Source organism: Bufo bufo, chromosome 11 (genome assembly GCF_905171765.1).
Source record: "Bufo bufo chromosome 11, aBufBuf1.1, whole genome shotgun sequence".
NCBI lineage: Eukaryota > Metazoa > Chordata > Amphibia > Anura > Bufonidae > Bufo > Bufo bufo.
In genome coordinates, this window is record NC_053399.1 from 101,850,993 (window position 1) to 101,877,383 (window position 26,391).

At 56.3% G+C, this 26,391-nt stretch overlaps 1 protein-coding gene across 1 annotated transcript; it reads right to left on the reverse strand.

The window, feature by feature from the left end:
- Window positions 1–229: 229 nt before the first annotated feature.
- On the reverse strand, window positions 230–14,295 carry PSMD4 (proteasome 26S subunit ubiquitin receptor, non-ATPase 4). The gene is made up of 10 exons (XM_040411898.1): window positions 14,192–14,295; window positions 13,764–13,904; window positions 5,064–5,178; window positions 4,894–4,980; window positions 4,729–4,797; window positions 3,915–4,130; window positions 3,719–3,827; window positions 1,310–1,441; window positions 714–778; window positions 230–634 (listed from the first exon to the last, which is right to left on the reverse strand). Exons 1-10 carry the CDS (start codon window positions 14,215–14,217, stop codon window positions 464–466), a joined length of 1,131 nt encoding a protein of 376 aa, XP_040267832.1. The 5' UTR covers window positions 14,218–14,295; the 3' UTR covers window positions 230–463.
- Between the last annotated feature and the right edge of the window lie 12,096 nt (window positions 14,296–26,391).

Below are 26,391 nucleotides of genomic sequence, written 5' to 3' on the forward strand. Positions count from 1 at the left end.
GAACCCCGCCCACCCCACCAGTGGTCTGCTGCCAATCACAGCTCAGCTTCATGACCCCGCCCCCTCCGTAATATTACAATAAATGATTGCACGCTCTGTGGTCTCAGTGTCTGAGTGCGCCCCGGTAATGGGCGGAGTCTGGGCGTGGTATCCACAAGGCCACACCTACTTTGTTATACAAGCTTTTATTTGTGATGTCATCTCCAAGTATACAAATATGGCGGCCCACATCCACCTGTGCACACGCCGCTCAGAGGGGCCCCGTGCACAACACAAGCCACATACATGAGGGGCCCGTGCACAACACCCGCAGCGCACCTGGGAGAGAGGCTGCTGCCGCCATGTGGTTAACCCCCACCATCCCTGCTCCGCATAGGGGTCACCCATCTACACAGTGCATGGCAATTCATTAAGTACTAGACCCCCACACCCCACAGGGCCCCCACATCCTTCAGGGGCCCGGTTACTTCTTCTCTTCCTCCTTCTTGTCCTTCTTGCTGTCTTTGGTGGCCTGGGAGGCCAGGGAGCCCATGGCGTTGCGGATGGCTTCATTGTTGGGGTCCACGCCCGGCAGGTTCTCCAGGACACTCTGCAGGAATTCGGGGTCCTGCATGACATCGTAATCGTCCTCCTCCTGCGCCACAGAGAGAGGGATGAGGTCCTGGACACAGGAGCTGACACTCCACAATGCATACAGTGGGCTAGGGGGTTACCTTTGCGGGTTCTGGGATCTCCATGGCGCTGCTTTCTAGATCGCCCGATTCTGCCTGGCTGAACTCTGCGGAGAAGAGCGGAGACCAGTCACCAGAGCGCCACCCAGTGTGCACGCCCTCTCCCCGGGACGTCCCGGCCACCTCGCGTGCACGCCCTCTCCCCGGGACGTCCGGGCCACCTCGTTTGCACGCCCTCTCCCGGGGAAGTCCCGGCCACCTCGTGTGCACGCCCTCTCCCCGGGACGTCCCGGCCACCTCGTGTGCACGCCCTCTCCCGGGGAAGTCCCGGCCACCTCGAGTGCACGCCCTCTCCCCGGGACGTCCCGGCCACCTCGCGTGCACGCCCTCTCCCCGGGACGTCCCGGCCACCTCGCGTGCACGCCCTCTCCCCGGGACGTCCCGGCCACCCAGTGTGCACGCCCTCTCCCCGGGACGTCCCGGCCACCTCGTGTGCACGCCCTCTCCCCGGGACGTCCCGGCCACCTCGTGTGCACGCCCTCTCCCCGGGACGTCCCGGCCACCTCGTGTGCACGCCCTCTCCCCGGGACGTCCCGGCCACCTCGTGTGCACGCCCTCTCCCACAGCCCCCCACATACCTGCTCCTTGTAAGGACATCTGCATGGCATATGCGATCTGCTCGTCCTCGGTCATGCTGCTGAAATCGGGCAGTCCGCTGCGGCCTCCTTCTTGCTGCCCAATTGTCATCTTGAGCAAAGCCTCATCTGAATCTGAACAGAGAAGCATAGTGAGTGGCAGTCCTCAGCAGAGCGCACTCCCCCCTCAGCAGAGCGCCCGCCCCCCGCCCCCCTCAGCAGAGCGCCCCGCACTCCCCCCTCAGCAGAGCGCCCCGCACTCCCCCCTCAGCAGAGCGCCCCGCACTCCCCCCCTCAGCAGAGCGCCCCGCACTCCCCCCTCAGCAGAGCGCCCCGCACTCCCCCCTCAGCAGAGCGCCCCGCACTCCCCCCTCAGCAGAGCGCCCCGCACTCCCCCCTCAGCAGAGCGCCCCGCACTCCCCCCTCAGCAGAGCGCCCCGCACTCCCCCCTCAGCAGAGCGCCCCGCACTCCCCCCTCAGCAGAGCGCCCCGCACTCCCCCCTCAGCAGAGCGCCCCGCACTCCCCCCTCAGCAGAGCGCACTCCCCCCTCAGCAGAGCGCCCGCCCTCCCCGCAGTCCTCAGCAGAGCGCCCCCGAACTCCCCCCTCAGCAGAGCGCCCCCGAACTCCCCCCTCAGCAGAGCGCCCCCGAACTCCCCCCTCAGCAGAGCGCCCCCGAACTCCCCCCTCAGCAGAGCGCCCCCGAACTCCCCCCTCAGCAGAGCGCCCCCGAACTCCCCCCTCAGCAGAGCGCCCCCGAACTCCCCCCTCAGCAGAGCGCCCCCGAACTCCCCCCTCAGCAGAGCGCCCCCGAACTCCCCCCTCAGCAGAGCGCCCCCGAACTCCCCCCTCAGCAGAGCGCCCCGCACTCCCCCCTCAGCAGAGCGCCCCGCACTCCCCCCTCAGCAGAGCGCCCCGCACTCCCCCCTCAGCAGAGCGCCCCGCACTCCCCCCTCAGCAGAGCGCCCCGCACCCCCCCCTCAGCAGAGCGCCCCGCACTCCCCCCTCAGCAGAGCGCCCCGCACTCCCCCCTCAGCAGAGCGCCCCGCACTCCCCCCTCAGCGCGCACTCCCCCCTCAGCAGAGCGCCCGCCCTCCCCGCAGTCCTCAGCAGAGCGCCCGCCCTCCCCGCAGTCCTCAGCAGAGCGCCCGCCCTCCCCGCAGTCCTCAGCAGAGCGCCCTCCCCCCCCGCAGAGCGCCCGCCCTCCCCGCAGCCCCCAGCAGAGCGCCCGCCCTCCCCGCAGTCCTCAGCAGAGCGCCCGCCCTCCCCGCAGTCCTCAGCAGAGCGCCCGCCCTCCCCGCAGTCCTCAGCAGAGCGCCCGCCCTCCCCGCAGTCCTCAGCAGAGCGCCCGCCCTCCCCGCAGTCCTCAGCAGAGCGCCCGCCCTCCCCGCAGTCCTCAGCAGAGCGCCCGCCCTCCCCGCAGTCCTCAGCAGAGCGCCCGCCCTCCCCGCAGTCCTCAGCAGAGCGCCCGCCCTCCCCGCAGTCCTCAGCAGAGCGCCCGCCCTCCCCGCAGTCCTCAGCAGAGCGCCCGCCCTCCCCGCAGTCCTCAGCAGAGCGCCCGCCCTCCCCGCAGTCCTCAGCAGAGCGCCCGCCCTCCCCGCAGTCCTCAGCAGAGCGCCCGCCCTCCCCGCAGTCCTCAGCAGAGCGCCCGCCCTCCCCGCAGTCCTCAGCAGAGCGCCCGCCCTCCCCGCAGTCCTCAGCAGAGCGCCCGCCCTCCCCGCAGTCCTCAGCAGAGCGCCCGCCCTCCCCGCAGTCCTCAGCAGAGCGCCCCCCCCCCCCCCCGCAGCCCCCAGCAGAGCGCCCGCCCTCCCCGCAGTCCTCAGCAGAGCGCCCGCCCTCCCCGCAGTCCTCAGCAGAGCGCCCGCCCTCCCCGCAGTCCTCAGCAGAGCGCCCGCCCTCCCCGCAGTCCTCAGCAGAGCGCCCGCCCTCCCCGCAGTCCTCAGCAGAGCGCCCGCCCTCCCCGCAGTCCTCAGCAGAGCGCCCGCCCTCCCCGCAGTCCTCAGCAGAGCGCCCTCCCCCCCCCCGCAGCCCCCAGCAGAGCGCCCGCCCTCCCCGCAGTCCTCAGCAGAGCGCCCGCCCTCCCCGCAGTCCTCAGCAGAGCGCCCGCCCTCCCCGCAGTCCTCAGCAGAGCGCCCGCCCTCCCCGCAGCCCTCAGCAGAGCGCCCGCACTCCCCCAGCAGAGCGCCCGCCCTCCCCGCAGTCCTCAGCAGAGCGCCCGCCCTCCCCGCAGTCCTCAGCAGAGCGCCCGCACTCCCCCAGCAGAGCGCCCGCCCTCCCCGCAGCCCTCAGCAGAGCGCCCTCCCCCCCCGCAGTCCTCAGCAGAGCGCCCGCCCTCCCCGCAGTCCTCAGCAGAGCGCCCCTTTCCCCCCCCCGCAGCCCCCAGCAGAGCGCCCGCCCTCCCCGCAGTCCTCACCATCTCCCGCTGTGGAGGTAATCCCGGCCTCGGCGGCAGATGCAGCGGCTGCCCGCCTGGCCTCCTCTTCCTGCCGCTGTCGCTGTTCCTCCATGGACACACGCAGCGCCTGTGGTCACATAAGAGTCATGAGACATTACTCAGGTAATGGGGGTGCACACCTGACATGGGGCTGCTGCCCTCACAGGACACTCACCAGAGCCAGTTCTGGGTCAGCGCTGGGATCTACCCCAAACTCAAAGTCACTGGCACCCAGTCCGAGCATGGCACCGCCTTCTCCAGCCAGGATGGGGGAACTGATGAGGGCGTCTGCCAGGCTGGGCCCTGGGGGTACAGTGACCAGATGTGACCCTGTGCCATCCTTCCCGTTCAGCGTGTTGATGAATGCCGTCAGCTTCTCGGTGTTGGATTCCTAGAGGGGAAGCAGATCCACCATTAAAGGGATTCTGTCCTGAGATTTCAGCCCCATAAGCTAAACATGTGCCCAGGTCCGTACTAATAACAGGAACCCTAAACTGCCCTTATAAACCTGCTTGTGGCCCTATTAGCCTGTCAATCGCCTACCTAAGGTGCCCAATGGGACGTCCGTTAATACAGGGTGCCCAGCGCCTCCTTCCCAGTCTTAATCGCCGCCTTCCTCCCGTCCCTCTGCCAGATACGGCGCCTGCGCACTATGCTCAGCCTGATGTGCTGCGGGATCCTGGAAGCAGCTTCGTTGAGCGAAGTGCGCATGCGCCAGGCCCAAAACCGCGGCGCATCAGGCTGAGCATAGTGCGCAGGATCTGGCAGAGGGACGGAAGGCGGCTCTGTAGACAGGGAGGGCGGCGATTAAGACTGGGAAGGAGGCGCTGGGCACCAGATGGCCGGGCACCCTGTATTAACGGACGTCCCATTGGGCACCTTAGGTAGTTATTAGTACGGACCTGGGCACATGCTTAGCTTATAGGGCTGAAATCTCAGGACAGAATCCCTTTAACCCCTTCCTGTTCATGTGTCCCCCAGACACTCACCTCCTCGCCAAAGTTGATGATGTCTACGCTGACCTTCTCTTTCTTCAGCCGCTTCGCCATCTTCACCAACTGCAGGAAAGAGCGGGAGTTACACGAGGAGCCCCTCTGTGCCCCAATGATGGCTGCCACACACAAGCTGAGGCGGTGCCCGCTGACGTCACTTACGTCCTTCTCATTGTCCTCCACCGGGCTGCCCACAAAGGCGATGATCCTCATTTTATGGTTCTTCCCCTGGCGGTGCTTCAGAGCGAGCTGTAAGAGACAAGCACATTTACCATTGGGCGCAGCGCCCCACGGAGGCCTCCGCCACGTCCCCCGCACACCCCAGGACTCACGTGTGCAATGCGGATCCCGGTGCAGAAGCTGATCTTACCCACCGGCTGGACCGAGTGAAGCTTGGACAGGATTCTGCCGGTGTCCGGGGTGAGGGTGGTGAGCACCTCGCAATTACTGCAAGAGAGAAGAATGAGAGACCCCGACACCGGGAGCGCACCCCGACACCCCATAATACTGGACGAGGAGACCCCGACACCGGGAGCGCACCCAACACCCCATAATAACGGACGAAGAGAGACCCCGACACAGGGAGCGCACCCAACACCCCATAATACTGGACGAGGAGACCCCGACACCGGGAGCGCACCCCGACACCCCATAATACTGGACGAGGAGAGACCCCGACACAGGGAGCGCACCCCGACACCCCATAATAACGGACGAGGAGACACCCCGACAGCAGGAGCGCACCCCGACACCCCATAATACTGGACGAGGAGAGACCCCGACACAGGGAGCGCACCCCGACACCCCATAATAATGGACGATGAGACCCCGACACAGGGAGCGCACCCCGACACCCCATAATAATGGACGATGAGACCCCGACACAGGGAGCGCACCCCGACACCCCATAATAATGGACGAGGAGACACCCAGACACAGGGAGCGCACCCCAACACCCCATAATAACGGACGAGGAGAGACCCCGACACAGGGAGCGCACCCCGACACCCCATAATAATGGACGATGAGACACCCCGACAGCGGGTGCGCACCCCAACACCCCATAATAATGGACGATGAGACCCCGACACCGGGAGCGCACCCCGACACCCCATAATACTGGACGAGGAGAGACCCCGACACAGGGAGCGCACCCCGACACCCCATAATAATGGACGATGAGACCCCGACACAGGGAGCGCACCCCGACACCCCATAATAATGGACGAGGAGACACCCAGACACAGGGAGCGCACCCCAACACCCCATAACAACGGACGAGGAGACACCCCGACACAGGGAGCGCACCCCAACACCCCATAATAATGGACGATGAGACACCCCGACACCCCATAATAACGGACGAGGAGACACCCCGATACAGGGAGCGCACCCCAACACCCCATAATACTGGACGAGGAGAGACCCCGACACCCCATAATACTGGACGAGGAGAGACCCCGACACCGGGAGCGCACCGAACACCCCATAATACTGGACGAGGAGAGACCCCGACACCCCATAATACTGGACGAGGAGAGACCCCGACACCGGGAGCGCACCCAACACCCCATAATACTGGACGAGGAGAGACCCCGACACCCCATAATACTGGACGAGGAGAGACCCCGACACCGGGAGCGCACCCAACACCCCATAATACTGGACGAGGAGAGACCCCGACACCCCATAATACTGGACGAGGAGAGACCCCGACACCGGGAGCGCACCGAACACCCCATAATACTGGACGAGGAGAGACCCCGACACCGGGAGCGCACCGAACACCCCATAATACTGGACGAGGAGAGACCCCGACATCGGGAGCGCACCCAACACCCCATAATAATGGACGAGGAGAGACCCCGACACCGGGAGCGCACCCCGACACCCCATAATACTGGACGAGGAGAGACCCCGACACCGGGAGCGCACCCAACCCCCCATAATAACGGACGAGGAGACACCCCGACACAGGGAGCGCACCCCGACACCCCATAATAATGGACGATGAGAGCCCGACACCGGGAGCGCACCCCGACACCCCATAATAACGGACGAGGAGAGACCCCGACAGCAGGAGCGCACCCAACCCCCCATAATAATGGACGATGAGACACCCCGACACCGGGAGCGCACCCCAACACCCCATAATAACGGACAATGAGAGACCCCGACACCGGGAGCGCACCCCAACACCCCATAATAACGGACAATGAGAGACCCCGACACCGGGAGCGCACCCCAACACCCCATAATAACGGACGAGGAGAGACCCCGACACAGGGAGCGCACCCCGACACCCCGTAATAATGGACGATGAGACCCCGACACCGGGAGCGCACCCCGACACCCCATAATAACGGACGAGGAGAGACCCCGACAGCAGGAGCGCACCCAACCCCCCATAATAATGGACGATGAGACACCCCGACAGCGGGAGCGCACCCCGACACCCCATAATAATTGACGATGAGAGACCCCGACACCCCATAATAATGGACGAGGAGACACCCCGACACCCCATAATAATGGACGAGGAGACACCCCGACACCGGAAGCGCACCCCGACACCGGGAGCGCACCCCGACACCCCATAATAATGGACGAGGAGAGACCCCGACACTGGGAGCGCACCCCGACACCCCATAATAACGGACGAGGAGAGACCCCGACACAGGGAGCGCACCCCGACACCCCGTAATAATGGACGATGAGACCCCGACACCGGGAGCGCACCCCAACACCCCATAATAACGGACGAGGAGAGACCCCGACAGCAGGAGCGCACCCCAACACCCCATAATAATGGACGATGAGACACCCCGACAGCGGGAGCGCACCCCGACACCCCATAATAATGGACGATGAGAGACCCCGACACCCCATAATAATGGACGAGGAGACACCCCGACACCCCATAATAATGGACGAGGAGACACCCCGACACCCCATAATAATGGACGTGGAGATACCCCGACACCGGAAGCGCACCCCGACACCGGGAGCGCACCCCGACACCCCATAATAATGGACGAGGAGAGACCCCGACACTGGGAGCGCACCCCGACACCCCATAATAATGGACGAGGAGAGACCCCGACACCGGGAGCGCACCCCGACACCCCATAATAATGGACGATGAGACACCCCGACACAGGGAGCGCACCCCGACACCCCATAATAATGGACGATGAGACACCCCGACAGCGGGAGCGCACCCCGACACCCCATAATAATGGACGATGAGACACCCCGACAGCGGGAGCGCACCCCAACACCCCATAATAACGGACGAGGAGACACCCCGACACAGGGAGCGCACCCCAACACCCCATAATAACGGACGAGGAGACACCCCGACACAGGGAGCGCACCCCAACACCCCATAATAATGGACGATGAGACACCCCGACAGCGGGAGCGCACCCCGACACCCCATAATAACGGACGAGGAGACACCCCGACACAGGGAGCGCACCCCGACACCCCATAATAATGGACGATGAGACCCCGACAGCGGGAGCGCACCCCGACACCCCATAATAACGGACGATGAGAGACCTCGACACCGGGAGCGCACCCCGACACCCCATAATAATGGACGATGAGACCCCGACACCGGGAGCGCACCCCGACACCCCATAATACTGGACGAGGAGAGACCCCGACACAGGGAGCGCACCCCGACACCCCATAATAATGGACGATGAGACCCCGACACAGGGAGCGCACCCCGACACCCCATAATAATGGACGAGGAGACACCCAGACACAGGGAGCGCACCCCAACACCCCATAATAACGGACGAGGAGACACCCCGACACAGGGAGCGCACCCCAACACCCCATAATAATGGACGATGAGACACCCCGACACCCCATAATACTGGACGAGGAGAGACCCCGACACCGGGAGCGCACCCAACACCCCATAATACTGGACGAGGAGAGACTCCGACACCCCATAATACTGGACGAGGAGAGACCCCGACACCGGGAGCGCACCGAACACCCCATAATACTGGACGAGGAGAGACCCCGACACCGGGAGCGCACCGAACACCCCATAATACTGGACGAGGAGAGACCCCGACACCGGGAGCGCACCGAACACCCCATAATACTGGACGAGGAGAGACCCCGACATCGGGAGCGCACCCAACACCCCATAATAATGGACGAGGAGAGACCCCGACACCGGGAGCGCACCCCGACACCCCATAATACTGGACGAGGAGAGACCCCGACACCGGGAGCGCACCCAACCCCCCATAATAACGGACGAGGAGACACCCCGACACAGGGAGCGCACCCCGACACCCCATAATAATGGACGATGAGAGCCCGACACCGGGAGCGCACCCCGACACCCCATAATAACGGACGAGGAGAGACCCCGACAGCAGGAGCGCACCCAACCCCCCATAATAATGGACGATGAGACACCCCGACACCGGGAGCGCACCCCAACACCCCATAATAACGGACAATGAGAGACCCCGACACCGGGAGCGCACCCCAACACCCCATAATAACGGACAATGAGAGACCCCGACACCGGGAGCGCACCCCAACACCCCATAATAACGGACGAGGAGAGACCCCGACACAGGGAGCGCACCCCGACACCCCGTAATAATGGACGATGAGACCCCGACACCGGGAGCGCACCCCGACACCCCATAATAACGGACGAGGAGAGACCCCGACAGCAGGAGCGCACCCCAACACCCCATAATAATGGACGATGAGACACCCCGACAGCGGGAGCGCACCCCGACACCCCATAATAATTGACGATGAGAGACCCCGACACCCCATAATAATGGACGAGGAGACACCCCGACACCCCATAATAATGGACGAGGAGACACCCCGACACCGGAAGCGCACCCCGACACCGGGAGCGCACCCCGACACCGGGAGCGCACCCCGACACCCCATAATAATGGACGAGGAGAGACCCCGACACTGGGAGCGCACCCCGACACCCCATAATAACGGACGAGGAGAGACCCCGACACAGGGAGCGCACCCCGACACCCCGTAATAATGGACGATGAGACCCCGACACCGGGAGCGCACCCCAACACCCCATAATAACGGACGAGGAGAGACCCCGACAGCAGGAGCGCACCCCAACACCCCATAATAATGGACGATGAGACACCCCGACAGCGGGAGCGCACCCCGACACCCCATAATAATGGACGATGAGAGACCCCGACACCCCATAATAATGGACGAGGAGACACCCCGACACCCCATAATAATGGACGAGGAGACACCCCGACACCCCATAATAATGGACGTGGAGATACCCCGACACCGGAAGCGCACCCCGACACCGGGAGCGCACCCCGACACCCCATAATAATGGACGAGGAGAGACCCCGACACTGGGAGCGCACCCCGACACCCCATAATAATGGACGAGGAGAGACCCCGACACCGGGAGCGCACCCCGACACCCCATAATAATGGACGATGAGACACCCCGACACAGGGAGCGCACCCCGACACCCCATAATAATGGACGATGAGACACCCCGACAGCGGGAGCGCACCCCGACACCCCATAATAATGGACGATGAGACACCCCGACAGCGGGAGCGCACCCCAACACCCCATAATAACGGACGAGGAGACACCCCGACACAGGGAGCGCACCCCAACACCCCATAATAACGGACGAGGAGACACCCCGACACAGGGAGCGCACCCCAACACCCCATAATAATGGACGATGAGACACCCCGACAGCGGGAGCGCACCCCGACACCCCATAATAACGGACGAGGAGACACCCCGACACAGGGAGCGCACCCCGACACCCCATAATAATGGACGATGAGACCCCGACAGCGGGAGCGCACCCCGACACCCCATAATAACGGACGATGAGAGACCTCGACACCGGGAGCGCACCCCGACACCCCATAATAATGGACGATGAGAGACCCCGACACCGGGGAGTACCCGTTCCCCCAGCATATCAGTGGAGGGGGGGGGATAAGGACCCACTAATGGCCCCATGATTGGGAAGTGCTTTATGGTCAGGTGATCGGATTTGGTTGGGGGACAAAGAGTTCACACAATCCCCCCCCCCCCCCCCCATCTGTCGCCCCGTGTACACTATCCCCCCCATCTGTCGCCCCGTGTACACGACCACCCCCATCTGTCGCCCCGTGTACACTATCCCCCCCCATCTGTCGCCCCGTGTACACTATCCCCCCCATCTGTCGCCCCGTGTACACTATCCCCCCCATCTGTCGCCCCGTGTACACGACCACCCCCATCTGTCGCCCCGTGTACACGACCACCCCCATCTGTCGCCCCGTGTACACGACCACCCCCATCTGTCGCCCCGTGTACACTATCCCCCCCATCTGTCGCCCCGTGTACACTATCCCCCCCATCTGTCGCCCCGTGTACACTATCCCCCCCATCTGTCGCCCCGTGTACACGACCACCCCCATCTGTCGCCCCGTGTACACTATCCCCCCCCATCTGTCGCCCCGTGTACACTATCCCCCCCCATCTGTCGCCCCGTGTACACTATCCCCCCTCATCTGTCGCCCCGTGTACACGACCACCCCCATCTGTCGCCCCGTGTACACGACCACCCCCATCTGTCGCCCCGTGTACACGACCACCCCCATCTGTCGCCCCGTGTACACGACCACCCCCATCTGTCGCCCCGTGTACACGACCACCCCCATCTGTCGCCCCGTGTACACGACCACCCCCATCTGTCGCCCCGTGTACACGACCACCCCCATCTGTCGCCCCGTGTACACGACCACCCCCATCTGTCGCCCCGTGTACACTATCCCCCCTCATCTGTCGCCCCGTGTACACGACCACCCCCATCTGTCGCCCCGTGTACACGACCACAGCATCTGTCGCCCCGTGTACACTATCCCCCCTCATCTGTCGCCCCGTGTACACTATCCCCCCCCCATCTGTCGCCCCGTGTACACGACCACAGCATCTGTCGCCCCGTGTACACTATCCCCCCTCATCTGTCGCCCCGTGTACACGACCACCCCCATCTGTCGCCCCGTGTACACTATCCCCCCCCCATCTGTCGCCCCGTGTACACGACCACCCCCATCTGTCGCCCCGTGTACACGACCACCCCCATCTGTCGCCCCGTGTACACGACCACCCCCATCTGTCGCCCCGTGTACACGACCACCCCCATCTGTCGCCCCGTGTACACGACCACCCCCATCTGTCGCCCCGTGTACACGACCACCCCCATCTGTCGCCCCGTGTACACTATCCCCCCCCATCTGTCGCCCCGTGTACACTATCCCCCCCCATCTGTCGCCCCGTGTACACTATGCCCCCCCATCTGTCGCCCCGTGTACACGACCACCCCCATCTGTCGCCCCGTGTACACGACCACCCCCATCTGTCGCCCCGTGTACACGACCACCCCCATCTGTCGCCCCGTGTACACTATCCCCCCCCATCTGTCGCCCCGTGTACACTATCCCCCCCCATCTGTCGCCCCGTGTACACTATGCCCCCCCATCTGTCGCCCCGTGTACACGACCACCCCATTCTGTCGCCCCGTGTACACTATCCCCCCCCCATCTGTCGCCCCGTGTACACTATCCCCCCCCCATCTGTCGCCCCGTGTACACTATCCCCCCCCCATCTGTCGCCCCGTGTACACTATCCCCCCCCATCTGTCGCCCCGTGTACACGACCACCCCCATCTGTCGCCCCGTGTACACTATCCCCCCCCCATCTGTCGCCCCGTGTACACTATCCCCCCCCATCTGTCGCCCCGTGTACACTATCCCCCCCCATCTGTCGCCCCGTGTACACTATCCCCCCCCATCTGTCGCCCCGTGTACACTATCCCCCCCCATCTGTCGCCCCGTGTACACTATCCCCCCCCATCTGTCGCCCCGTGTACACTATCCCCCCCCATCTGTCGCCCCGTGTACACTATCCCCCCCCATCTGTCGCCCCGTGTACACTATCCCCCCCCATCTGTCGCCCCGTGTACACTATCCCCCCCCCCATCTGTCGCCCCGTGTACACTATCCCCCCCCATCTGTCTTCCCGTGTACACTATCCCCCCCCCATCTGTCGCCCCGTGTACACTATCCCCCCCCATCTGTCGCCCCGTGTACACTATCCCCCCCCATCTGTCGCCCCGTGTACACTATCCCCCCCCCATCTGTCGCCCCGTGTACACTATCCCCCCCCCATCTGTCGCCCCGTGTACACTATCCCCCCCCATCTGTCGCCCCGTGTACACTATCCCCCCCCCATCTGTCGCCCCGTGTACACTATCCCCCCCCCATCTGTCGCCCCGTGTACACTATCCCCCCCCATCTGTCGCCCCGTGTACACTATCCCCCCCCATCTGTCGCCCCGTGTACACTATCCCACCCCCATCTGTCGCCCCGTGTACACTATCCCCCCCCATCTGTCGCCCTGTGTACACTATCCCCCCCCATCTGTCGCCCCGTGTACACTATCCCCCCCCCATCTGTCGCCCCGTGTACACGACCACCCCCATCTGTCGCCCCGTGTACACTATCCCCCCCCATCTGTCGCCCCGTGTACACGACCACCCCCATCTGTCGCCCCGTGTACACTAGCCCCCCCCCATCTGTCGCCCCGTGTACACTATCCCCCCCCCATCTGTCGCCCCGTGTACACTATCCCCCCCCCATCTGTCGCCCCGTGTACACTATCCCCCCCATCTGTCGCCCCGTGTACACTATCCCCCCCCCATCTGTCGCCCCGTGTACACTATCCCACCCCCATCTGTCGCCCCGTGTACACTATCCCACCCCCATCTGTCGCCCCGTGTACACTATCCCCCCCCATCTGTCGCCCCGTGTACACTATTCCCCCCCATCTGTCGCCCCGTGTACACTATCCCCCCCCCATCTGTCGCCCCGTGTACACGACCACCCCCATCTGTCGCCCCGTGTACACGACCACCCCCATCTGTCGCCCCGTGTACACGACCCCCCCCATCTGTCGCCCCACTCACTTGGCGAGGGTGATGAGCCCCACGTTGTTTTCGGGGTTACTCCGCGTCTTGGAGTGACACACGATGTTGACGGCGTCTTGCTGCGCCTGGAGCCGCGTCGGAAGGAAGTCGCCATTCCTCATATATTCACTGTTGTCCACACTGAAAGACAAGGCACCAGGTTAAGACCCTGCAGCAGCCAATCAGAGGACGCCTTTCACCTCCTGCACAGTGACACACAATGAGAGCCGCTCTCTGATTGGCCGCTGCCGATTTCCATAGTAACAGCCCCGGCTGCTGCCCCATTATCCCAGGCTCGGGCGAGGATGACTCAGGGATTCGGCCCGAGCGTCTCCTGAGCCCCGAGAACCGGTCCCGTCCGCCGGGGCAGAGGTCACATCCCCGCCGCACTCGCCCCCTCCCCCGGTCAGCCCGCTCCCGGTTCTCACCAGACCATAGTACTCTCCAGCACCATCTCGCCGTATTGTCACCGTGCGCCGACCGGCCAACAAGCTGCGCGAAGACTGGACGTGAGCGTCAGCCAATCAGCGCCACTTCCGGCTCTCGGCGCGCGGCCTGCCGGGAAGTGTAGTTCTAAGGTTTCCCCACCTCCCTTCTTCCTCAATACTCCTCATTACTGCCTCAGTAGCCCTCATTAGTCCCCCCAGTACTCCCTCATTACTCCCACAGTACCCATCATTACTTCCCAGTACTCCTCATTACTCCCCCAGGACTCACCATTATTCTCCAGTACTCATCAGTACCCCTCATTACTCCCTTGTTACTCCCCCAGTACTCCTCAGTACCCCACATTACTCCCCCAGTACCCCTCAATATTTCCCCAGTACCCCTCATTACTCCCCAATACTCCTCATTACTCCCACAGTAACCCTCATTACTCCTCAGTACCCCAAATTACTTCCTAGTACCCATCATTACTCCCCCAGTACTCCTTATTACTTCCCAGTAGCCCTCATTACTCCCCCAGTACTCACCAGTACCCCACATTACTTCCCAGTACTCCTCATTACTCCCCCAGTACCTCTCATTATTCCCCAGTACCCCTCACTACTCCCCCAGTACCCCTTAATATTTCCCCAGTACCCCTCATTACTCCCCAATACTCCTCATTACTCCCACAGTAACCCTTATTACTCCTCAGTACCCCAAATTACTTCCGAGTACCCCTCATTACTCTCCCAGTACTCCTCATTACTTCCCAGTAGCCCTCATTACTCCCACAGTACCTCTTATTATTCCCCACTACCCCTCATTACTACCCAGTACCCCTCATTACTCCCCCAGTACTCATCAGTACCCCACATTACTTCCCAGTACTCCTCATTACTCCCCCAGTACCTCTCATTATCCCCCAATACTCCTCATTACTCCCCCAGTAGCCCTCATTTCTCCCCCAGTACTCAGTACCCCCTCACTACTCCCACAGTACCAATCATTACTCCCCAGTACACCTTATTACTCCCCCAGTACCTCTCATTATTCCCCAGTACCCCTCACTACTTCCCCAGTACCCCTCATTACTCCCCCAGTACTCATCAGTACCCCTCATTACTCCCTCATTACTCCCCCAATACTCCTCAGTACCCCACATTACTTCCCAGTACCCCTCATTACTCCCCCAGTACCTCTCATTATTCCCCAGTACCCCTCACTTTTCCCCCAGTACTCCTCATTACTCCCCCAGTAGCCCTCATTACTCCACCAGTATTCATTATTCTCCAGTACTCATCAGTACCCCTCATTACTCCCTTGTTACTCACCCAGTACTCCTCAGTACCAACATTACTTCATAGAACCCATCATTACTCCCCTAGTACTCATATTCATTAATCTCCAGTACTCATCAGTACCCCTCATTACTCCCTTGTTACTCACCCAGTACTCCTCAGTACCCCACATTACTTCATAGTACCCATCATTACTCCCCTAGTACTCATTACTCCCCAGCACCCCTCATTATTCCTCAGAACCCCTCATTACTCCCCAATACTCCTCATTGTTCCCACAGTAACCCCTTTTACTCCTCAGTACCCCAAATTACTTCCTAGTACCCCTCATTACTCCCTGAGTACTCCTCATTACTCCCACAGTACCTCTTATTATTCCCAAGTACCCCTCATTACTCCCCCAGCACCCCTCATTACTCCCCCAGTACCCCTTTTTACTCCCCCAGTACCCCTCATTACTCCCCCAGTACCCCACATTACTTTGCAGTACCCCTCATTACTCCCCCAGTACTCCTCATTACTCCCCCAGTACTCATCAGTTTCCCCTCAATACCCATCATTACTCCCCAGTACCTCTCATTATTCCCCAGTACTCCTCATAACTCCCCCAGTGCTCGTCATTACTCCCCAGTACCCCTCATTACTCCCCCATTTTTCCAAATTACTTCCCAGTACTCCTCATTACTCCCCTAGTACTCCTCATTACTCCCCCAGTACCTCTCATTATTTCCCAGTACCCCTCATTACTCCCCCAGTACTCATCAGTACCCCACATTACTTACCAGAACCCCTCATTACTCCCCCAGTACCTCTCATTATTTCCCAGCACCCCTCATTACTCCCCCAGTACCCCTCATTACTCCCCAGTACCCCACATTACTTTCCAGTACCCCTCATTACTCCCGCAGTACTCATCAGTACTCCCTCACTACCCATCATTACTCTTCAGTACCTCTTATTATTCCCCAGTACCTCTCACTACTCCCCCAGTACCCCTCATTACTTCCCAGTACTCCTCATTACTCCCCCAGTACTCCTCGTTACTCCCCAGTACCTCTCATTACTCCCTTGTTACTCCCCCAGTACTCCCCAGTACCCCACATTACTTTCCAGTACCCCTCATTACTCCCGCAGTACTCATCAGTACTCCCTCACTACCCATCATTACTCCCCATTATTATTATTCCCCAGCACCCCTCATTATTCCTCAGTACCCCTCATTACTCCCCAGTACTCCTCATTACTCCCCCAGTACCTCTCATTATTTCCAAGTACCCCTCATTATTCCCCCAGTACTCATCAGTACCCCACATTACTTCCCAGAACCCCTCATTACTCCCCCAGTACCCCTCATTACTCCCCCAGTACCCCTCATTATTTCCCAGTACCCCTCATTACTCCCCCAGTACCTCTCATTATTTCTCAGTACCCCTCATTACTCCCCCAGTACCCCTCATTACTCCCCAGTACCCCACATTACTTCCTAGTACCCCTCATTACTCCCCCAGTACTCCTCATTACTCCAGAGTACCCCTCATTACTCCCACAGTACCTCTTATTATTCCCCAGTACCCCTAATTACTATTTCAGTACCCATTATTTCCCAATACCCCTCATTATTCCCCCAGCACCCCTCACTACTCCCCCAGTACCTCTCATTATTTCCCAGTACCCCTCATTACTCCCCCAGTATTCATCAGTACCCCACATTACTTACCAGAACCCCTCATTACTCCCCCAGTACCTCTCATTATTTCCCAGCACCCCTCATTACTCCCCCAGTACCCCTCATTACTCCCCAGTACCCCACATTACTTTCCAGTACCCCTCACTACTCCCGCAGTACTCATCAGTACTCCCTCACTACCCATCATTACTCTTCAGTACCTCTTATTATTCCCCAGTACCTCTCACTATTCCCCAGTACCCCTCATTACTTCCCAGTACTCCTCATTACTCCCCCAGTACTCCTCGTTACTCCCCAGTACCCCTCATTACTCCCTTGATACTCCCCAGTACCCCACATTACTTTCCAGTACCCCTCATTACTCCTGCAGTACTCATCAGTACTCCCTCACTACCCATCATTACTCCCCAGTACCTCTCATTATTCCCCAGCACCCCTCATTATTCCTCAGTACCCCTCATTACTCCCCAGTACTCCTCATTACTCCCCCAGTACCTCTCATTATTTCCAAGTACCCCTCATTATTCCCCCAGTACTCATCAGTACCCCACATTACTTCCCAGAACCCCTCATTACTCCCCCAGTACCCCTCATTACTCCCCCAGTACCCCTCATTATTTTCCAGTACCTCTTATTATTTCCCAGTACCCCTCATTACTCCCCCAGTACCCCACATTACTTCCCAGTACCCCTCATTACTCCCCAGTACTCATCATTACTTCTGAGTACCCCTCATTACTCCCAAAGTACCTCTTATTATTCCCCAGTACCCCGTATTACTCCCTCAGTACCCATTATTTCCCAATACCCCTCATTACTCCCCCAGTTTTCCACATTACTTCCCAGTACCCCTCATTACTCCCCCAGTACTCCTCATTACTCCCCCAGTACCTTTCATTATTTCCCAGTACCCCTCATTACTCCCCCAGTACTCATCAGTACCCCACATTACTTACCAGAACCCCTCATTACTCCCCCAGTACCTCTCATTATTTCCCAGCACCCCTCATTACTCCCCCAGTACCCCTCATTACTCCCCAGTACCCCACATTACTTTCCAGTACCCCTCATTACTCCCGCAGTACTCATCAGTACTCCCTCACTACCCATCATTACTCTTCAGTACCTCTTATTATTCCCCAGTACCTCTCACTACTCCCCCAGTACCCCTCATTACTTCCCAGTACTCCTCATTACTCCCCCAGTACTCCTCGTTACTCCCCAGTACCTCTCATTACTCCCTTGTTACTCCCCCAGTACTCCCCAGTACCCCACATTACTTTCCAGTACCCCTCATTACTCCCGCAGTACTCATCAGTACTCCCTCACTACCCATCATTACTCCCCATTATTATTATTCCCCAGCACCACTCATTATTCCTCAGTACCCCTCATTACTCCCCAGTACTCCTCATTACTCCCCCAGTACCTCTCATTATTTCCAAGTACCCCTCATTATTCCCCCAGTACTCATCAGTACCCCACATTACTTCCCAGAACCCCTCATTACTCCCCAAGTACCCCTCATTACTCCCCCAGTACCCCTCATTATTTCCCAGTACCCCTCATTACTCCCCCAGTACCTCTCATTATTTCTCAGTACCCCTCATTACTCCCCCAGTACCCCTCATTACTCCCCAGTACCCCACATTACTTCCTAGTACCCCTCATTACTCCCCTAGTACTCCTCATTACTTCAGAGTACCCCTCATTACTCCCACAGTACCTCTTATTATTCCCCAGTACCCCTAATTACTATTTCAGTACCCATTATTTCCCAATACCCCTCATTATTCCCCCAGCACCCCTCACTACTCCCCCAGTACCTCTCATTATTTCCCAGTACCCCTCATTACTCCCCCAGTAATCATCAGTACCCCACATTACTTACCAGAACCCCTCATTACTCCCCCAGTACCTCTCATTATTTCCCAGCACCCCTCATTACTCCCCCAGTACCCCTCATTACTCCCCAGTACCCCACATTACTTTCCAGTACCCCTCACTACTCCCGCAGTACTCATCAGTACTCCCTCACTACCCATCATTACTCTTCAGTACCTCTTATTATTCCCCAGTACCTCTCACTATTCCCCAGTACCCCTCATTACTTCCCAGTACTCCTCATTACTCCCCCAGTACTCCTCGTTACTCCCCAGTACCCCTCATTACTCCCTTGTTACTCCCCCAGTACTCCCCAGTACCCCACATTACTTTCCAGTACCCCTCATTACTCCCGCAGTACTCCCTCACTACCCATCATTACTCCCCAGTACCTCTCATTAATCCCCAGCACCCCTCATTATTCCTCAGTACCCCTCATTACTCCCCAGTACTCCTCATTACTCCCCCAGTACCTCTCATTATTTCCAAGTACCCCTCATTATTCCCCCAGTACTCATCAGTACCCCACATTACTTCCCAGAACCCCTCATTACTCCCCCAGTACCCCTCATTACTCCCCCAGTACCCCTCATTATTTTCCAGTACCTCTTATTATTTCCCAGTACCCCTCATTACTCCCCCAGTACCCCACATTACTTCCCAGTACCCCTCATTACTCCCCAGTACTCATCATTACTTCTGAGTACCCCTCATTACTCCCAAAGTACCTCTTATTATTCCCCAGTACCCCGTATTACTCCCTCAGTACCCATTATTTCCCAATACCCCTCATTACTCCCCCAGCACCCCTCATTACTCCCCAGTACTCCTCATTACTCCCCCAGTACCTCTCATTATTTCCCAGTACCCCTCATTACTCCCCCAGTACACATCAGTACCCCACATTACTTTCCAGAACCCCTCATTATGCCCCCAGTACCTCTCATTATTTCCCAGTACCCCTCATTACTCCCCCAGTACCCCTCATTACTTTCCAGTACCCCTCATTACTCCCGAAGTACTCATCAGTACTCCCTCACTACCCATCATTACTCCCCAGTACCTCTGATTATTACCCGATACCGCTCACTACTCCCTTAGTACTCCTATTACTTCCCAGTACTCCTCAATACTCCCCCAGTACTCATCAGTACCCCCTCACTACTCCCACAGTACCCATCACTACTCCACCAGTACCCCTCATTACTTCCCAATACTCCTCATTACTCCCCCAGTACCCCTCATTACTCCCTTGTTACTCCCCCAGTACTCCTCAGTATCCCACATGACTTCCCAGCACTACTCATTACTCGCGAGTACCCCTCAATATTTCCCCAGGCCCCTCATTACTCCCCAATACTCCTCATTACTCCCCCAGTAACCCTCATTACTCATCAGTACCCAAATTACTTCCTAGTACCCCTCATTACTCCCCCAGTACTCCTCATTACTTCCCAGTACCCCTCATTACTCCCACAGTACCTCTTATTATTCCCCAGTACCCCTAATTACTCCCTCAGTACCCATTACTTCCCAATACACCTTATTACTCCCCCAGCACCCTTCATTATTCCTCAGTACCCCTCATTATTCCTCAGTACCCCTCATTACTCCCCCAGTACCCCTCATTACTCCCTAATACTCTTCCAGTACCTCTTATTATTCCCCAGTACCCCTCATTACTCCTTTGTACCCCTCATTACTCTTCATTATTCCCCAGTACCCCTTATTACTTCCCATTCCCCAATACTCCTCAATATTCCATCAGTACCACTCATTACTCCCCAGTACCCTCATGTAACACATGTAATGTATGTGAAGGTTTCCATCATGTCTCCTCTCCCTTCATGTAACATATGTGAAGGTTTCCATCATGTCTCCTCTCCCTTCTCTCTTCATGTAACATATGTGAAGGTTTCCATCATGTCTCCTCTCCCTTCATGTAACATATGTGAAGGTTTCCATCATGTCTCCTCTCCCTTCTCTCCTCATGAAACATATGTGAAGGTTTCCATCATGTCTCCTCTCCCTTCTTCCCTCATGTAACATATGTGAAGGTTTCCATCATGTCTCCTCTCCCTTCTCTCCTCATGTAACATATGTGAAGGTTTCCATCATGTCTCCTCTCTCCTCATGTAACATATGTGAAGGTTTCCATCATGTCCCCTCTCCCCTCATGTATCATATGTGAAGGTTTCCATCATGTCCCCTCTCCCTTCTCTCCTCATGAAACATATGTGAAGGTTTCCATCATGTCCCCTCTCCCTTCTCTCCTCATGAAACATATGTGAAGGTTTCCATCATGTCTCCTCTCCCTTCTTCCCTCATGTAACATATGTGAAGGTTTCCATCATGTCTCCTCTCCCTTCTCTCCTCATGTAACATATGTGATGGTTTCCATCATGTCTCCTCTCCCTTCTCTCCTCATGTAACATATGTGAAGGTTTCCATCATGTCTCCTCTCCCTTCTCTCCTCATGTAACATATGTGAAGGTTTCCATCATGTCTCCTCTCCCTTCTCTCCTCATGTAACATATGTGAAGGTTTCCATCATGTCCCCTCTCCCTTCTCTCCTCATGTAACATATGTGAAGGTTTCCATCATGTCTCCTCTCCCTTCTCTCCTCATGTAACATATGTGAAGGTTTCCATCATGTCTCCTCTCCCTTCTCTCCTCATGTAACATATGTGAAGGTTTCCATCATGTCCCCCTCCCCTCATGTATCATATGTGAAGGTTTCCATCATGTCTCCTCTCCCTTCTCTTCTCATGTAACATATGTGAAGGTTTCCATCATGTCTCCTCTCCCTTCTCTCCTCATGTAACATATGTGAAGCTTGCCATCATGTCTCCTCTCCCTTCTCTCCTCATGTAACATATGTGAAGGTTTCCATCATGTCTCCTCTCCCTTCTCTCTTCATGTAACATATGTGAAGGTTTCCATCATGTCTCCTCTCCCTTCTCTCTTCATGTAACATATGTGAAGGTTTCCATCATGTCTCCTCTCCCTTCTCTCCTCATGTAACATATGTGAAGGTTTCCATCATGTCTCCTCTCTCCTCATGTAACATATGTGAAGGTTTCCATCATGTCCCCTCTCCCCTCATGTATCATATGTGAAGGTTTCCATCATGTCCCCTCTCCCTTCTCTCCTCATGAAACATATGTGAAGGTTTCCATCATGTCCCCTCTCCCTTCTCTCCTCATGAAACATATGTGAAGGTTTCCATCATGTCTCCTCTCCCTTCTTCCCTCATGTAACATATGTGAAGGTTTCCATCATGTCTCCTCTCCCTTCTCTCCTCATGTAACATATGTGATGGTTTCCATCATGTCTCCTCTCCCTTCTCTCCTCATGTAACATATGTGAAGGTTTCCATCATGTCTCCTCTCCCTTCTCTCCTCATGTAACATATGTGATGGTTTCCATCATGTCTCCTCTCCCTTCTCTCCTCATGTAACATATGTGAAGGTTTCCATCATGTCTCCTCTCCCTTCTCTCCTCATGTAACATATGTGAAGGTTTCCATCATGTCTCCTCTCTCCTCATGTAACATATGTGAAGGTTTCCATCATGTCCCCTCTCCCCTCATGTATCATATGTGAAGGTTTCCATCATGTCCCCTCTCCCTTCTCTCCTCATGAAACATATGTGAAGGTTTCCATCATGTCCCCTCTCCCTTCTCTCCTCATGAAACATATGTGAAGGTTTCCATCATGTCTCCTCTCCCTTCTTCCCTCATGTAACATATGTGAAGGTTTCCATCATGTCTCCTCTCCCTTCTCTCCTCATGTAACATATGTGATGGTTTCCATCATGTCTCCTCTCCCTTCTCTCCTCATGTAACATATGTGAAGGTTTCCATCATGTCTCCTCTGCCTTCTCTCCTCATGTAACATATGTGAAGGTTTCCATCATGTCTCCTCTCCCTTCTCTCCTCATGTAACATATGTGAAGGTTTCCATCATGTCCCCTCTCCCTTCTCTCCTCATGTAACATATGTGAAGGTTTCCATCATGTCTCCTCTCCCTTCTCTCCTCATGTAACATATGTGAAGGTTTCCATCATGTCTCCTCTCCCTTCTCTCCTCATGTAACATATGTGAAGGTTTCCATCATGTCCCCCTCCCCTCATGTATCATATGTGAAGGTTTCCATCATGTCTCCTCTCCCTTCTCTTCTCATGTAACATATGTGAAGGTTTCCATCATGTCTCCTCTCCCTTCTCTCCTCATGTAACATATGTGAAGCTTGCCATCATGTCTCCTCTCCCTTCTCTCCTCATGTAACATATGTGAAGGTTTCCATCATGTCTCCTCTCCCTTCTCTCTTCATGTAACATATGTGAAGGTTTCCATCATGTCTCCTCTCCCTTCTCTCCTCATGTAACATATGTGAAGGTTTCCATCATGTCTCCTCTCCCTTCTCTCCTCATGTAACATATGTGAAGGTTTCCATCATGTCCCCCTCCCCTCATGTATCATATGTGAAGGTTTCCATCATGTCTCCTCTCCCTTCTCTTCTCATGTAACATATGTGAAGGTTTCCATCATGTCTCCTCTCCCTTCTCTCCTCATGTAACATATGTGAAGCTTGCCATCATGTCTCCTCTCCCTTCTCTCCTCATGTAACATATGTGAAGGTTTCCATCATGTCTCCTCTCCCTTCACTCCTCATGTAACATATATGAAGGTTTCCATCATGTCTCCTCTCCCTTCTCTCCTTATGTATCATATGTGAAGGTTTCCATCATGTCCCCTCTCCCCTCATATATCATATGTGAAGGTTTCCATCATGTCTCCTCTCCCTTCACTCCTCATGTAACATATATGAAGGTTTCCATCATGTCTCCTCTCCCTTCTCTCCTTATGTATCATATGTGAAGGTTTCCATCATGTCCCCTCTCCCCTCATATATCATATGTGAAGGTTTCCATCATGTCTCCTCTCCCCTCTCTCCTCATGTTACATATGTGAAGGTTTCCATCATGTCCTCTCTCCCTTCTCGCCTCATGTAACATATGTGAAGGTTTCCATCATGTCCCCTCTCCCCTCATATATCATATGTGAAGGTTTCCATCATGTCTCCACTCCCCTCTCTCCTCATGTTACATATGTGAAGGTTTCCATCATGTCTCCTCTCCCTTCTTTCCTCATGTATCATATGTGAAGGTTTCCATCATGTCCCCTCTCCCTTCTTCCCTCATGTAACATATGTGAAGGTTTCCATCATGTCCCCTCTCCCTTATTCCCTCATGTAACATATGTGAAGGTTTCCATCATGTCTCCTCTCCCTTCTCTCCTCAAGTATCATATGTGAAGGTTTCCATCATGTCCCCTCTCCCCTCATGTATCCATCATGTCTCCTCTCCCCTTCTCTCCTCATGTATCATATGTGAAGGTTTCCATCATGTCCCCTCTCCCTTCATGTAACATATGTGAAGGTTTCCATCATGTCTCCTCTCCCTTCTCTCCTCATGTAACATATGTGAAGGTTTCCATCATGTCCCCTCTCCCTTCTCTCCTCATGTAACATATGTGATGGTTTCCATCATGTCTCCTCTCCCTTCTCTCCTCATGTAACATATGTGAAGGTTTCCATCATGTCTCCTCTCCCTTCTCTCCTCATTTAACATATGTGAAGGTTTCCATCATGTCCCCTCTCCCCTCATGTATCATATGTGAAGGTTTCCATCATGTCTCCTCTCCCCTTCTCTCCTCATGTATCATATGTGAAGGTTTCCATCATGTCTCCTCTCCCCTTCTCTCCTCATGTATCATATGTGAAGGTTTCCATCATGTCCCCTCTCCCTTCATGTAACATATGTGAAGGTTTCCATCATGTCTTCTCTCCCTTCTCTCCTCATGTAACATATGTGAAGGTTTCCATCATGTCCCTTCTCTCTTCTTCCCTCATGTAACATATGTGAAGGTTTCCATCATGTCCCCTCTCCCTTCTCTCCTCATGTAACATATGTGATGGTTTCCATCATGTCTCCTCTCCCTTCTCTCTTCATGTAACATATGTGAAGGTTTCCATCATGTCTCCTCTCCCTTCTCTCCTCATGTAACATATGTGATGGTTTCCATCATGTCTCCTCTCCCTTCTCTCCTCATGTGACATATGTGAAGGTTTCCATCATGTCTCCTCTCTCCTCATGTAACATATGTGAAGGTTTCCATCATGTCCCCTCTCCCTTCTCTCCTCATGTAACATATGTGATGGTTTCCATCATGTCTCCTCTCCCTTCTCTCCTCATGTGACATATGTGAAGGTTTCCATCATGTCTCCTCTCTCCTCATGTAACATATGTGAAGGTTTCCATCATGTCCCCTCTCCCTTCTCTCCTCATGTAACATATGTGAAGGTTTCCATCATGTCCCCTCTCCCTTCTCTTCTCATGTGACATATGTGAAGGTTTCCATCATGTCTCCTCTCTCCTCATGTAACATATATGAAGGTTTCCATCATGTCCCTTCTCCCCTCATGTATCATATGTGAAGGTTTCCATCATGTCTCCTCTCCCTTCTCTCCTCATGTAACATATGTGAAGGTTTCCATCATGTCCCCTCTCCCTTCTCTCCTCATGTAACATATGTGAAGGTTTCCATCATGTCTCCTCTCCCTTCTCTCCTCATGTGACATATGTGAAGGTTTCCATCATGTCTCCTTTCTCCTCATGTAACATATGTGAAGGTTTCCATCATGTCTCCTCTCCCTTCTCTCCTCATGTAACATATGTGAAGGTTTCCATCATGTCCCCTCTCCCTTCTCTTCTCATGTGACATATGTGAAGGTTTCCATCATGTCTCCTCTCTCCTCATGTAACATATATGAAGGTTTCCATCATGTCCCTTCTCCCCTCATGTATCATATGTGAAGGTTTCCATCATGTCTCCTCTCCCTTCTCTCCTCATGTAACATATGTGAAGGTTTCCATCATGTCCCCTCTCCCTTCTCTCCTCATGTAACATATGTGAAGGTTTCCATCATGTCTCCTCTCCCTTCTCTCCTCATGTATCATATGTGAAGGTTTCCATCATGTCCCCTCTCCCCTCATGTATCATATGTGAAGGTTTCCATCATGTCTCCTCTCCCTTCTCTCCTCATGTATCATATGTGAAGGTTTCCATCATGTCTCCTCTCTCCTCATGTAACATATGTGAAGGTTTCCATCATGTCTCCTCTCCCTTCTTCCCTCATGTAACATATGTGAAGGTTTCCATCATGTCCCCTCTCCCTTCTCTCCTCATGTAACATATGTGAAGGTTTCCATCATGTCCCGTCTCCCTTCTCTCCTCATGTGACATATGTGAAGGTTTCCATCATGT

Excerpts from the sequence above, each read along its gene's own strand:
- PSMD4 (XM_040411898.1), bottom strand. The coding sequence starts at position 14,217 with ATGGTGCTGGAGAGTACTATGGTCTG. Across the intron at positions 4,798-4,893 it reads TGGAGGACAATGAGAAGGAC|TTGGTGAAGATGGCGAAGCG; the intron begins GTAAGTGACGTC and ends TCTTTCCTGCAG. Across the intron at positions 635-713 it reads AGATCCCAGAACCCGCAAAG|GAGGAGGACGATTACGATGT; the intron begins GTAACCCCCTAG and ends TCTGTGGCGCAG.